At 41.8% G+C, this 15,140-nt stretch overlaps 1 protein-coding gene across 1 annotated transcript in view; it reads left to right on the plus strand.

Annotated features, from left to right (window-relative positions):
- Positions 1 to 110: 110 nt before the first annotated feature.
- Positions 111 to 15,140, plus strand: part of LOC139641497 (protocadherin-15-like) — a gene marked incomplete at its 3' end in the record, with an annotated part of 98,643 nt that continues 83,613 nt past the window's right edge. Inside the window, exons 1-7 of the mRNA XM_071515918.1 lie at positions 111 to 146; positions 1,132 to 1,302; positions 4,262 to 4,370; positions 4,540 to 4,652; positions 9,235 to 9,441; positions 11,338 to 11,472; positions 13,592 to 13,741. Coding sequence (XP_071372019.1) covers positions 111 to 146; positions 1,132 to 1,302; positions 4,262 to 4,370; positions 4,540 to 4,652; positions 9,235 to 9,441; positions 11,338 to 11,472; positions 13,592 to 13,741 — 921 coding nt within the window. The remainder of the gene's footprint in view (positions 147 to 1,131; positions 1,303 to 4,261; positions 4,371 to 4,539; positions 4,653 to 9,234; positions 9,442 to 11,337; positions 11,473 to 13,591; positions 13,742 to 15,140) is intronic.

Raw genomic sequence — 15,140 nt, forward strand, 5'->3', positions numbered from 1 at the left:
CCACCAGCATATAAAATATATTTATATATATATATATATATATACAGTATATATAGAGATATATATAGATATATATTCTATATCTTTAACTTCCACTGTCAAACGTTAACATGACTGTTTTTGGCATTCAGCTGATAGACTCTCGAGTGAGAGAACATTAACCTGAGGATTGGTTGATGAGGTCTGTTGCCATGGATATGAATACATTTCATAGCAAACATGACAGTCAGGCAGCTACACTTAATCTAACATCACGTTGTGAGAGATTTCAATTGGGTAATAAATAAACCATGTCTACAGTATTTGATCCTCTACAACATTTGGTTTCGGATCCTTACTGAATTGGACACTTTGACTAGTGAGCCACAGTCTTGAGACCGTATCATTTAGTTTTGCATCAGAGCACTCCTTCAGTTGAGAAAACATTTTTATCAAATGTTTATTTACGATTACATGAAATGAAATGAAAATGTTATGTGATAATGGCATGTTTACTCAGCAGTGATTAAGGAGCTCTTATGGGAACAGTACATCATCAGATTCAATAGGGAATTTCTTTAGCCATCCTGGTATTGATGCACATTTAAGTACAGTTATTATAGAGGTCACATTTTTTACTCACATGTACGATAGAGAATCAAGTAGGAACTACTGGTGTACTGTTGCTCCATCACCAAAAGGAAAATCTAATTTTCCCTCTATACAGTCAGACGATTATTGTAGAGACACATTTTTTGTTCCTGTTATTTCATTCTTACAGCATTTAAAAAAACAATATGTTGTAAGGATAAAAGCAGAATTAATGCATGATTGGGGACTTCCATAGGATGTACAGTATATGATGTGTATATACAGTATATGTAGTATGTATATGTATTATGTAAATGACATGTATATGGTATGTAAACCCTTTGAGACTTGACTGTGGTAAAGGGCTATATAAATAAACAAGACTAATAATAATGGTCACCACTGTAATATATGCTGAAGAACTGCTGCAGGGATCTGCTATGGTTTTAACAGATTCCATTGATTTTGACGACAACATTATGTAACCCCAGTGCACAAAGCAACAACAAGTCACCTAGGAGATTGAAGGTTGAACTTTAAAGCATTTGTTCGTCCCTCCAGGACCGCGCTTCATACCCTCCCAACAGGCGAACGGCCACCACGACTCTGACTGTGGACGTTCTGGACGGAGACGACCTGGGCCCCATGTTCCTGCCCTGTGTTTTGGTCAACAACACCCACGACTGCAACCCCCTCACCTACCGCGTTGTTATCCCTGAATTCACCGAACCGGTAAGAACCAGACAGACAGCTAGCCGCGAAACACGCTGCAGTTCCACAAGGTCGTTTGGACAGAGATGATGCAGAATTTCCCCCTGTTAATGTGCAGACATGCGTGTATACGTGAGCATGCCTTTGTTTTTCTCTAGATTTGTGTGTGCGTATGTGTGTGTGTGTGTGTGTTCGTGTCTGTGATCCTGTGTCTGCATGTGCCTGTGTGCACATGTCATTCAGATTTCACTTTGTGGTACATCTGTGTGCTACACCCTCTCCTTAAATCACATCATTACTATACATGTCAAATGTTTAACTATGCAACACTTTTCACACAGTCATCTAATCTTTGCCTCCTCACCTGGACGTCAGAATAAGCCTTGCTGTTTTGTCTCAGCATGGTAATTCCAGGGGCATTTTCTGGTCCGTTGGATGAGCAATTAGAGCTGAAGGCTGAGTTGACCTCAGATGAGAGCTGAACACCGCTGGAATTCAGAGAAGCAAGGAAGAGGGAGAGAGTGGGAGAGAACAAGAGATAAAGAGTTTGAAGTGGAGAGAGCAAGTGAGGCACCAAGGCACCGATAGTGAGAAATGGACTGGGGAAAAGTGAAATATGATGGAGTCTTTTTTTGGAGTCTTGAACGGATGTGCACATGTTAGGGCAGGCATAAATGCTTCAGTTTTGCTTGGTCCCAGGTACACAGGTGGAAGACAGGCAGACAGACAGATAGAGAGAGAGAGAGACAGAGAGGGAGAGTGAGCGAGGGATGGGGGAGTGGGGGGGGGGGGGGTTGAATAACACTGGAGCTGGGAATAATGACGCAGAGGGAGATGTATAGATTGGTTGAAAAGATCAAAAGTTATAGATTGAGACCAACAGGGCGAGAGACAGATAGAGAGCGACACAGAGGGTGTGTGTGTACTGTATGTGTATGTGTGTTTATGGGTGTGTGTGACGGGGTGAGGGCAGCCATAGTGAATCGCTGTTGTTTGTTCAGAGTTTGCATTCAGAGTTGCCCATGTAATGTATAATTTATGATAAAAGGTTTGCAGACTGCTAAGTATGCAGGACCTTGAAGCTGTGGCTACGCAAAGCACAGCTTTTTCATCAGTGTGAGAAAATCTTGGCCTTTCCCCTCTTCTGCCTTATTTTTCCCCCTCTGAACACTGGTTTCATCCTCCCACTGGTTTCATCCTCCCACTGGTTTCATCCTCCCAAAGCCTCACACCAATAAGGCTACTGACTGGCCATTTTACCAAAGCAGAGCGTTGACTCACTCATTCACCCTCTATACACTAAAAATACACTCCACACACAGCAAATGTGAGCAATGAATATCAATGTTTCTATTTTAATTCAACATTTTTATACACTCACCGAGCACTTTATTAGGAACACCTGTACACCTGCTTATTCATGCAATTATCCATTCAGCCAATCATGTGGCAGCAGTGCAATGCATAAGATCATGCAGATACAGGTCAGCAGCTTCAGTTAATGTCATATCAAACATCAGAATGGGGAAAAATATGATCTCAGTGACTTTGACCGTGGCATGGTTGTTGGTGCCAGACGGGATGGTTTGAGTATTTCTGAAACTGCTGATCTTCTGGGATTTTCACACACAGCAGTCTCTAGAGTTTACACAGAATGGTGCGAAAAACAAAAAACATCCAGTGAGCGGCGGCTCTGCGGACAGAAACGCAAGAGAGGTCAGAGGAGAATGACCAGACTGGTTGGAGCTGACAGAAAGGCTTCAGTAACTCAGATAACCACTCTTTAAAACTGTGGTGAGCAGAAAAGCATCTCAGAATGCAACACGTCGAACTTAGTATGGATTAGTATGGTGGTCCTAATAAAGTGCTCGGTGAGTGTATACTGTATTCTCTGTACCACTGAGACAGATCATTTTTCGAAATGTTGCTGATCTATTAAGCAGGTTTCATAACATTTCTTTAACTTTTTTCCCTCTGTTTACTTTCTCTTAACAGCACTTAATTTAATTTCATAACACAGTGTTTTAGGAATGCCCTGTATTGGCTCTGCAATTTTCCGTCGTTTTTTGCTGGTCTCTGATTTTCTCCATTCTGCAGTGTAACCATTATGCTAACATATCTGTCCATGGGGAGATTTGTCTTCTCATAATTGATGAGTGTATTGTAATTAATCACAATAGCTAGACACGCATTATTAAGTTGATCTGTATTTATTTTTGCCCTGGGGGGATATAATGTGGGCTCTGGAGTCCCCTGGATAATGACTGCTGGAGGAGGGTATTATAGCTAATCATCATTGTGCAGAGCTAGGGGGATTTGATTTAGCACACCTCCAGACATTGTAAAAGCGAGAGGGCTGGTTAGGGAGGGGTGTAAGGATTACTCCAGAGCTGAGGGATATAAATATTCCCCTAAGGGAGAGATTCTTCCTGCCAGAGAGCTGTTAGCCATGTGCCTGTCTGTGCTAAGGAACTTCAGCACAAGCCCCTTAGCATATTCACGCATACTGTATTAGCCATATGGAGGTCCTCTGCAGTAGGGGAAGCATGCTTAAATACTGTGCGCTAAACATATTCCCACTTAGCCATATGTTGGTGCGCTAGGGCTGGATAATTACTTCTGATGATGCCTCAGTATGCGAGCAAGAAAAGTGGCCTACAGCACCATAAACAGATTAGCCTTGATGTACGGTACTATTAGGCATGTTTGGAAGCATGCTGATGAGTAATAGATCGAATAGCACTAGCTTATTAGTTAATTACCCTAATAATTAGCCAGTGTATAGTGTGCTATGGATTATGACTGATAGGGTACTGGCCTATTTAGTTAATTTTGGTTAATGAATTGGATATCAGCAATTTACTCTTTGTTTTTTACTTAATATTCAGTGTTGTAGGCCTTTGGAGTGCATTCCAGCACAATGTGTAAGAATCTCTGAGTGTGTTGCTGTTGGTATCTGACTCCCCACTCCTTGTTGCAGACCAAACTGAACCCGCTGAACGTGACCCCTCAAATCCGGGCAGTGGACATGGACAAGAACATACAGCCCCCGTCAGACAGACCCGGCATTCTCTACTACATCCTGGTTGGTAGGTGCAACACGTAACTTCATTGATTTTTACACATTTCATGTTCTTGTATTTTTGGGGCTTTTGTCTTTATTATGCCATGACTCCCGATGTTCATCCTGGTGTTCTTTTATTGTATCATAAAATGTACCGAATCCAAATCTGAGAATGTGATTATTCTTTGTCGCAGGTCACCCAGCCACATACAGAGAGTATTTCTCCCTGAACAGAACCACTGCAGAACTGCGTGTTCTGAAGCCTATCAGCAGAGACCTCTATCAAAAGTTCACGCTCGTCATCAAGGTAAACAGTGTAATCTCATTTAACTCTCATTTAATTTAACTTAGCGTGTATTGAAAACCTGTTTAGCTACGGTGAAGTTACAGGTGTTTCTCTCAACATGGAGACTAGCCTCTCTGATCTGCAATAGATGTGGTGTTCAGAGTCACCTGCTGGTAAAGACACGAACAGCTTCACTTGGTGACTACCACTAGCTCTCATATAAACAAAGCACATTAATGTAATGAAAGCTCCGTAAAAGAAACAGGTACCTCACCTCTTTTTAGCATTGAACGCTGAACCTGTTTTCAAGTTGAAATAATTTCAACTTTGTCTGAAGCGCACCGCTCATTAATGTCACTTCAGAGTTCTACCAACCAATGAGGATGAGGCAGGGGCGGGACCAAGAGCCGGCATTCTGCCGTTTTGCAGCTAACGTTAGCTAGGCTAACGTTTATCATAGCAACACCACCCAGAGACGTCGTCTCAACGCTCCCCACTCCAGCGCTCACCTCACGCTGCCAAAGCGCTCAGCACCAGCGCCTCAAGCACTCAAGAGGTTGCTTGGTGGACACGGCCCCTTAGTGATTCTGCCAGCTCCTCTCTCTGTTTTGCTGCAATTCATGAACCCAAAGCCTTCGGCTATGTCGTTATTTACGTTCGAGAGCGAGTATAATAAAAGCACGGCGGAAAAGTCATCATGCACCATATTTTCTCTGAACATTCGGCTCCAGCGATTCCGTTGTAGTGTGAATACTTGACCAACACATTATGGTTGGAGTTATCTTTATAGTTGTCGCTCTAGGTGTGAATGGGCTTTAACGGTATAAACAACGCAATATCACATATGCCACCATAAGTCTTGACGCCACTTCTTGTGTGACTTTCAACAATGGGTAGTCAGTCAGTCAGTCAGTCAGTCAGTCAGTTAGCTACATTCACTCTTCTGGGCCGGTCCCAGGGGCCCGGCAAAAATAAAATAAATAAGCATGCATAAATGACAGATGTGCAAATATATTTATCTTAATAGATATCCTAAATAGCTTACATATCAGTGATCATGTGTAGATTAGCAGGGTTCAGTCCATTATTTAGGTAAACTATCCTACACTTATTTGCCTATCCTCTTCTTGGCATCTTCACCTCCATTAGGTAAACAAAGCCATGTTGTACAAGACCTCAATTCTATCCTTCACATTATTTTATGCACTTGTACGACATCAAGATAAACACATATCCAGATAAATTTAGCATGCACCTTTACCCGCTTCACCAAGATAACCTCATTCATGAAGGCCGTTAACCTTATCTTTAGCTGCTTTGGAGATTGGGGTGAAAAAGATGTTATGATTTATGGGCTTGGCAGGAAGATAGGCTGCTGCACTCTCATGAATCCTAATTTAGAGTGGAGTCAGGGATTACCTCAGTGCTGGTGCAGAGCAGCAGTGCAGAGTAACTTCCCATCCACCCATCACTAACCTCTACACACCCCTGAGCGCTGTGGAGCCTGCTGTTTACCAGGAGAGCTAGGGAGTAAAGAGATGAGAGCAAGATCTCCACAAGAGGAAGGAAATGATAGATTGAGCATGTGTGAGGAGCATTTTGCATGTCTCCAGGAGCATTGCGTGTAGCTAGAGGAAGGGAGACAGTTGAGAGAGGGAGCGAGAGAGGAGCGAAAGATAGGAACCTTATCTGAGTCATAGAGAGATGGAGTAACCATTGCTCTAGGACTCAGTGGGGCAGGGAAGTGAGAATTAGACTTTGGTATCTTAAGACTGCTCTGATACAGTGTGGTATGTGGTGAACATACCTAATGCTAGTGGAATGAATTGAGGTCTTACTTGGAGAGATAGAATCACCACACTATAATGGTGGAATAAGATTTGTTGTGCTTCCAATGCCATCATTGATCCTGATGGAACAATATCCGCCAAAGGTGTCTAGAATGAAATGAAGACCTAGAACAAGTGACAAAGGCAGATGAAGATGGAGGGAGATGGGGTCGTCAAAAAGAAACAGAATGAGAAGATACAAGAGCGGAAGGACGAGGGGGAGATGGAGTCAGGGTGGGAGAATGAAGAGTGAGTGATAAAGAGTGACTTTTGGTCGCAGCGAATCTCCTGCAGGCCGGTGTATTGTAGCAGTGGAACACAGGTCATTTACCACTGCCACCCAGAAACGGGGACACTGCTAAAGAGCTAAATCACCAGGGAACACTCTAATCCTACACTTCCCCCATCTCTCTCTAATACATATATAGATATATATATATGTGTATATATATATATGTGTGTGTGTGTGTGTGTGTATATATATATATACATATATATATATATATAGCACAGTTGGTGGTATATATATATTTATATACACACACATCCACACACACACACACACTTGGTCTGTCAATGAGACCACTTTTCCCTCAGGTGTCTGTGTGAGCAGATTGGATCTTGGGGGAGGACTGTAGGCCGGGGCTGTGTGGGTGTTCTTTATCATCACTCAGATATGGGAAAGAGGTGGAGGAGGCTTGGGAAAGATAGTCTGGCACCCATGGTGGTGGCAATAAAAACAGGTGTGAATCTCGACTGGATGTGCCAACACTGGAGCAGTGCATAATATGCAGGGGCCTGCAATCTTAGGGGATGCACAGAAGACAAGAAACAACAATGCAGTCTTTTGGCCCCCGCACTTTACTAGTACAGCAATGGAACTATATCCTTCCGTTACAATCGGCACCCTGCAACACAAGCCCAGTGAAATCAAGTTAATGTGCAGAATTAGTTCCAGGTCATGGCTTAAACTGATGTGTCGCCTCACTCCCCCTTTCCATCTGTATTTTCAAAGCCTTAATGTTTCTGAAGCATCCCAGTGTGGGAGGCAATGGTGCCATACAGCATGTGTTTAAGAAGAGAAATATTACAGTGACAGCTTGACCAGGCCACATTCATTTGGCTCGGTCTCACAGGGGCGAGGCAGTGTCAGATGCAAGTCAGGTTAAAGTACAGCTTCTTCTGAGGCGCACAGGTTCTTTGCTCTGAGTTTGAATAGCAGAGAGAACATACATATTGATATGTGGTAATGTGTCCTCTCCCTCAAGCAACCATTCAGCCACCAACTGCACTGGAAAATGCAAGGGAAGGAATGTGTACGTTTCAGTAATTGTGCAATATGGTTTGGTACAGTATCACAGTTTTCACTGTCTGTTACACAAATACCAGCTGAATTTGTATCCAAGCGAGTGAACATCTCACTTTTGTATTTGACTGCAGAGCTCGGGGGATTTGCGCATTAGCTGTCTTTTAAAGTGTATCATGTCAGTTTGCACTGCATGTTACAGTATTTTGTAATTTTTAATAGATTAAGGAAGTCAAATCTATGGGGGGATTTGTGTTTTTTAGGGGGGAATGTAGTTGGTTTCTTCAGAACTTTATATTCTCTGATGCAGCAGAATCACCTTCACTATTCATCCCACATTGCTGTCTATAGTGGACATTGAAGATGACATTTAGATAACGATTTTTACTGCTATGAACGGACATAATATTTTATGTCATGGCTGGATGGTATATAGGGCTGTTTTTAGGAATAGACTGTTAATGTACTGAAGTGTAGTCCATTTGGATTTTACCATATCAAGTTCCCAATCCATTCATGTGAGAGCTCAGCATTCCACATCAGGAAAAATAGAGAGACACTATACAGAGACACAGAAATTTAGTTAAGCTTAGCTGAGTTTGCACTGTCAACTATAGCAGGAGAGACAGAGAGACTAAACTGCAATTGAGTGCTGATACATTCACTTGTTAGCTAATTGAACACAGTTTTTTGCTCAACCCTGGCATTGATTTAGCTAGTAATATTTCCGATGAGCCTTCTTCTACTGTTGGTCGCTCATTTGACGGAGTAGCAAGAGTCCCTAATTACTATCTATTCCTCACAGATGATGGTATTTGCGTTAAGTGCCTTGCCAATTACTGAGGCCTAATCCTAAGTGGACCTATGATTAAATTTAGTCAATGCAGCTTTTTTGTAATTGAAATGACACTCTGAGAAATTACGCCGTTGTGTCCCTGTGCCTGCACTCCAGCGGAATGGGACTGTGGAGTTGGGACTTAAACGCTTTTAGTTTATGTGCTGTAACTCCCAGCCAAAGGTGTTGCTCATGTCATCCTGCCTCATTATTAGAAAGACAATAGGAACGATTTCCAGCAGGGTGGTTTTCCGTTTCATTTAATAAATAAATACATTTTATAAATCAGGTTTACATCAACATGCATTCTTGCCATGCAACTGCATAGTATGCGTAGTATGCATGTCTCTCTCTCTCTCTCTCTCTCTCTCTCTCTCTCTCTCTCTCTCTCTCTCTCTCTCTCCCTCTCAATTTCCCTCAATTCAATTTCAATTCAGTGATGCTTTATGGGCATGACAAAACTCACACATTTGTATTGCCAAAGCATATTACATATGTAACAATATGAACAATGTGAAACAAGTAAAATAAAAATACTACACTATTACTACTGTTACTATAATTCTAACATCTCTCTCTCTCTCACTCTCTCTCTCTCTCTCTCTATCTCTCTCTCTCTCCCTCTCTCTCTAGGCTGAACAGGATAATGGTCACCCCCTCCCAGCCTATGCCGACCTCATCATAGAGATCCTGGATGAGAACAACCAGGCACCGTACTTTGAGTCTGCTAACTATCAGGGTTACGTCAGCGAGTCGTCCCCAGTGGGCACCACCATCTCAGTCAGTACCAACCTCACTGCCCCCCTGGGAATCATCGCTCTGGATAACGACATTGAAGAGGTAGAGAGAGAGCCATTGTTAGCCTATGCGCACTGTTGCCTACAGTTTACACTTATCCACCCATGCGTACACGTGTGCATACATGTGCACACACAAACACAAACATGCTCACAGTCCACTGATTACATATCCACATTCATTCATGTGTTTGTGTTGACAAGTAGGTACATTTGTATGGCACAAAGTCACATGTCCATGAGTCATATTCCTGCTGTTTGTTTCCCTGTTGTAGCTGGCTCCTGGTGATACACCTGTAGGTAAAAGGGCTTCTTTTGGGTGCTCTGACAACAAATACGCTGAAGTGCATGCATCACTTTGCAAAATGTAAAAACAAATTGGAGGCACTCATCACTGCTGGAGACATCCTCAATGTACAATTAGCAACTTTGTAACTGTGATTTGGAGAAAAACAATCTCTGCAGTTAGCTCTCCAGTGTGATCTCAACAATAGAAATTAGACGTTTTCTGTTAGTTCCAAATTCCATAAACAATGAATAAAACACCAAGCAGGTCTCCAGTAATGATGGGTGTGCATAAAGTAATGCAGCTGACGCATTGACTTTCGTGGCCTATTGGGAGTGTGTGTTTGGAGAGTTTTGCTGTGTTGTGTTCTCCTTGCTTTATATGCAGATGGATGTCTCTGCTGTGGTTTCTGCACTTGCTGTAGTCAAAACCAATACAGTGGTATTTTCTCTGAATACAAACTTTGTTCTTCCAAAAGAATATATGATGGTATTGCTTCATTCTTGATTTTTGTATGTGTGTGTGTGTGTGGTTGGATGAAGGGGGGCATTTTGACATAATTGGTTGACACAATTGACAAACAGGCACACAACATCAAGTAAGTGTGTGTGTGTGTGTGTGTGTGTATGTGTGTGTGTGTGTGTGTCTGTGTGTGTGTGTGTCTGTGTGTGTGTGTGTGTGTGTGTGTATGTGTGTGCGCGCGCTTGCATGCATGTATGATCATTCCAAGAGAACACAAAATTCCTGACAGGAGTGGGTTATCTGACATTTTCAACTACATTTTAAATGGGTGAAAACACATTCACACACATAGCCAAAACAAATAAACAACCTTCATAAGTATGTCAGCTTTCACCCCAATTGTCCGTATTTCTGAACTTTCTCATTGTGTTTTATGATGTTGAAAAGTTTGATGATGAATGTTTGTCCTTGTCATTTCTTCAGAAGTCCTCACAATGATCTCTCTTAACTTAGATACTTTCTCTTTCTCCCTTAGTTCATCTTTCCAAATGTGTCTCTCCTTCTTTTCTCAGTCTTTGAAGAAGATTAACAAATCAAAGTGGAGTGCGAACACAGATAACAAAATCAATAAGCCACCCAATCCCGGTGTTTACCAAACAGTCTGAGAGGACTCATTGACAGACATGAATCACAACTGACTCTCAGCAATGCACCATAATGGACCATAAAGTTTGTTTGTTAACAGAGTCTAACCATAGCAGTGATGTGAAGCTCAAAATGATGAAAAGTCCAGGCATCACTGTTCTGTAAAAAAAAGATCTGTAACACCCATATCCTTTAAGAGATGCTTAATGTGATCAATATTTTTCTCAGAAAAGGAAGGAAGAGTGGATAATGGGTCTACCTTGTTTTTACAGAAGACATTTCCTTTCCTCCTTCCTTTATTGATACATCTAAAACAGACATTGGTTTCTGGTTCCTTCCTTAGCTCTTTTCCCACTGTTTCCTGAGGACAGACGAGGGACCTACCAGCAGATTTCTTTTTTTCCACTCTTTGCCAGATCAAAATGTTCTATTTGGTAGCTTTTCTAAGCCCCACAGCTGCGGCCTTGAAAAAAAAAAAAAAAAAAAGATGAAACAGCCACATCACTATGGTAACATGCTTCTTTTTGAATATCTTTCTCTCGGAAGACTAAAGACCCCATGGTGAAGATTACTCTGGATGACTACACCACGATCTTCGGCGTGACCCCGACCGGGATAATCCGCTACCTGAGGCTCCTCCAACCCGTGGACCGGGAGAAGCAGATGACCTACACGTTCACGGTAGGCCCTGGACAGAAACACTGAACAGCAGCTACCCACAAGATGCAGCACTTCCCCCCTGTGACCCACATCCCGATATCTGTGTATATTAATAGAATTCACAGGTTAGGTCTATACCAAGAGGCATGTCCAGACACAAATTTGACCTGACACTTCTAGAGCAATATGACCTTTACCAGTGGTCAATTACCAACATTGCAGCTCAAGTAACATACTCTGTTCAATTGAATCGAACTTATAAATGTCCATCCCAAGCTAAACATATCAGATGTTATTGACTGTTCAGTTGAAACAAAGCGATGACATGCAAAGCTGATCTCTACTCCATACCTCATCTGAATTTGCCGTTCCAATGAGATAACCTACAGCACATTGAATCAATTTTAAAGAGGCATACACTGTTTTCTACAGTAACTCTCTCACCTGTGAAGAGCAGCATGGGATGGTACGGACTCATCGAACTCCCAGGCTACTTTCATGTTCCATTTGGATTCTTAACTAGGTTATTTGTGATCGTCGTGATGTTTAAAAAAAATAAAATAAATCTGACTGTATTCTGCAAGTTTCAAAGGGTTTATTTTAATTTCTGTTTTTACTGTTGTTAAACTGACGTCAAAGGCCTGGTTTACTGAAGTGAGTAACTCGCTCCTGCACTGCTCAGGAGGATGGCAGGATCTAGGAATATAGCTCCTTCCCTCCAGAGGGATTCTTCAGGATTAGAAAGCATCAACAGGCCAACGCTGAGCCTACAATGAACGCTGTGGGAATGGCTCCCTGGAGACTCAGAAAGTGCAGAGAGTTTCTGAACAGGGATGAATTGGTTTTCTTTAGTTTCTAATGTATTGCTGGGTTTGGTCAGGTTGGTCTATTTGGAGTAGTGGTGCTTTGGACATCACAAATTTCGGGCATCACAAATTTATAAAGCTGCAGTGTGTGTGTATGTGTGTGTGTACGACTGGGCCCTGTTGTGTAGGTGCATATGCATGTATGTTTTATTTAGTTGTTTAATAATGGATGTGTGTGGTTTTTCATCCACAAAATATAGGTGCCAGTGTTTGTAGACTAGACATGGAACATCAGACAAATAATATTATCTTAATTGGCTAATATCAAAAATTACAAGTGAATGCACAAAGCTTTCTGAGACCTTTCTAAAAGCTAGTTAACAGTAGCATAATGTTTATTAGATAACTGCATAGAGGTTTTAATGGCTGTCCTTTTGCTTTTATGAAGATGGTGTTCTTTAAAAGATGGTTATTGAGAGAAATCATGGCTTTCTGTAATTGCTAGCATCAAATAAATTACAATTATATCCTGGTCTGGAGAGAGAAAGAGTACACAGATACCATTTAGTATGTCAGCCCTTCAAAAGATTATTATTTTTGGGTTGTTTCATTGGTTATTTGTTTTATGGTAATGGTTTTAGTGTGTTTGCGTGTGCTCAGTGGAGAATAGAAACACTAGCTTTGTCCTGGGAATTCCACAATAAAGAGAGCTGCTCCCTCATGTATGTAATCACATGTTTCAGTATACCACCTTCATTGTGAATCTTTTGCTGCTACTAGAGGAGCTGTCCTGATGTCTAAACAGAAAGACATTTCATTTCAGCGCTGAGTGCAAATTTTGGGGAATGGCAATTTATTTACATATATTTCTCACTGCTGCTGTTACTTTTCCTCTCTCCTACACTTCATTTCTTGTTCTATTCAGTCCATTTTCTCTTTCTCTTGCCAAGTACTTGAGATCAGAGCTGCCAATGACAAGGAGGCATGCAGTTTGCTCAGTTTGCACATTGTCCTTTAGGCAAGCTTTCTACAAGCTTTCTCCTCTGCTCTTGTGGAGGGCTTTTCTATCTTTAAGAGAGTTGTAAATGCAAAGAATACAAAGGAGGAGTGTAAGTAACTTTGTTGTGGGCTCTCTGAAGGAAATGGAAGTGGTAGTAACCTGCTGCATTTTGACACTTTCTCATATCAGGAAAAAAACTGAAGCCATTACCTCAAACCATATAAGCTGAAAAGTATCTAAAGATCACTGTGATTCAATTCAGCAAAGCCATTTTCTTGATGGCATTTCACTTCAATTTCTATAGTCATGCATATTTTGTTCCTGTGTTTGTAAGATGGTGGCGTCGGACGGGGTCCAGAAAAGCAGCCCAGTGACTGTCAACATCCTGGTCATCGATGCCAACGACAATACACCCACCTTTGGCGAGGTCTCCTACAGCGTTGAAGTCTTTACCAACATGCAGCCAGGAGAAACAGTATTACAGGTAATCAATCAAACAATCGTTCCCTTGCCTTTCTCCTTCCCTTTCAATCTCTCGCTCTTGCTCTCTGCTTTACACCTACCTCTTTGTCCCCGTCACACAGTCTCCCTTTCTCTTGCTCACACACGTTCTTTCATGCTCAAAGCGAATAAACACAGCAGTCCGGCGCATTGTGTTGACAGTCAAACCTTTGGAACAATCCCCTTCCTCTGATCTGCAGTCATGACAAACAAGTCAGAGAATGTTTTCCTCTCTGTCTTCAATGCACAGGCATTTTACCTGATAGATCAGCTTCTATCATGACTGTGGCTAATTCACTGTGGTAGATCAACATCGGTGACCATTAATCAATCCCCCCCCCCCCCCTTTAGACTGATTTGACTGTAAATCCTCGCATTGCATCAGAAGGATTTGGATGTTTAGATGCTGGATTTCTGCAGTTTATTTTAATGGATTAGGGAGTTTGTTTATTTGATTTGATTAGTGCATGGGATTTAGAGGTCATGGTGTTTTTTTATGTTTAGACAGTCAAACACACATATATACATATACGCATGCCAACCCCAGGCGCATGTACATACACACACCATCAGGGAAACTTACCTCCAGACTTCATGCTGCTATATGTAGTATTGTGGGGGCTTTTATTGTCTCTTATTTGGTAGGCAGAGCATGATCTTTTGCCTTTCAGTCGATCACTCCGCTCAGCACAGCCTCTCCAAAAAAATGTCAGACACCGAAAAGGTCAAGTTTAATCTGTCTTAAAAACCAGCCGTTTCGCCCTCCCTGAAATGAGGCCAGGGGTCACAAAGCGTCTGGTATGACCGCTTAACCGATTTTTATAAGCCGTTTATGAGAGCCCCAGGGCCCCTGAGGACGCTGCTGCTTATTTGATGCTACAGCTTTCTCTCCAACGTCAGGAGCATGGAAAAGGAGGTCTAGTAGCTTGGATTAAAGTTTCATGGCCTTGAAAATATGGAGCCAGCTACACTACGAGATCTCATGATTACAAACAGTGGGGTGCCCAAAATAATTGGCTTGAAGGAACTAGTGGCTGCTTAATTCATTTCATAACATAGCATGAAAAAGATTTTTTTTTTTTTTTTTCATCTGAGTTTCCAAAAAACAGTATCTGATAGCTATCTGATAAGCTGCTTTTCATTATTCATGTACTTTCTAATCCTAATCATATGAAAGGTAGCATGGTATGAATTCCAGAGATTTGTTGTAAAGTAATCAATTTAATCCAAACCTTTATTATCACAAAGGTCACTCAATTGGAATCAATATTTAAGAGGGAGAAAGGAAATTGTATATTGCAGCCCATAGAAACAGTCAGTCGGTTTGTACACAGTGTGCAGCATGTATACTGTCAGCTAAATGACAACCATTTCTTCCTGTC

Source organism: Centroberyx affinis, unplaced genomic scaffold (assembly GCF_046629955.1).
Source record: "Centroberyx affinis isolate AG114_WGS23_722 - 3 ecotype Tasmania unplaced genomic scaffold, CSIRO-AGI_Caff_v1 ptg000034l_1, whole genome shotgun sequence".
Lineage (NCBI taxonomy): Eukaryota > Metazoa > Chordata > Actinopteri > Beryciformes > Berycidae > Centroberyx > Centroberyx affinis.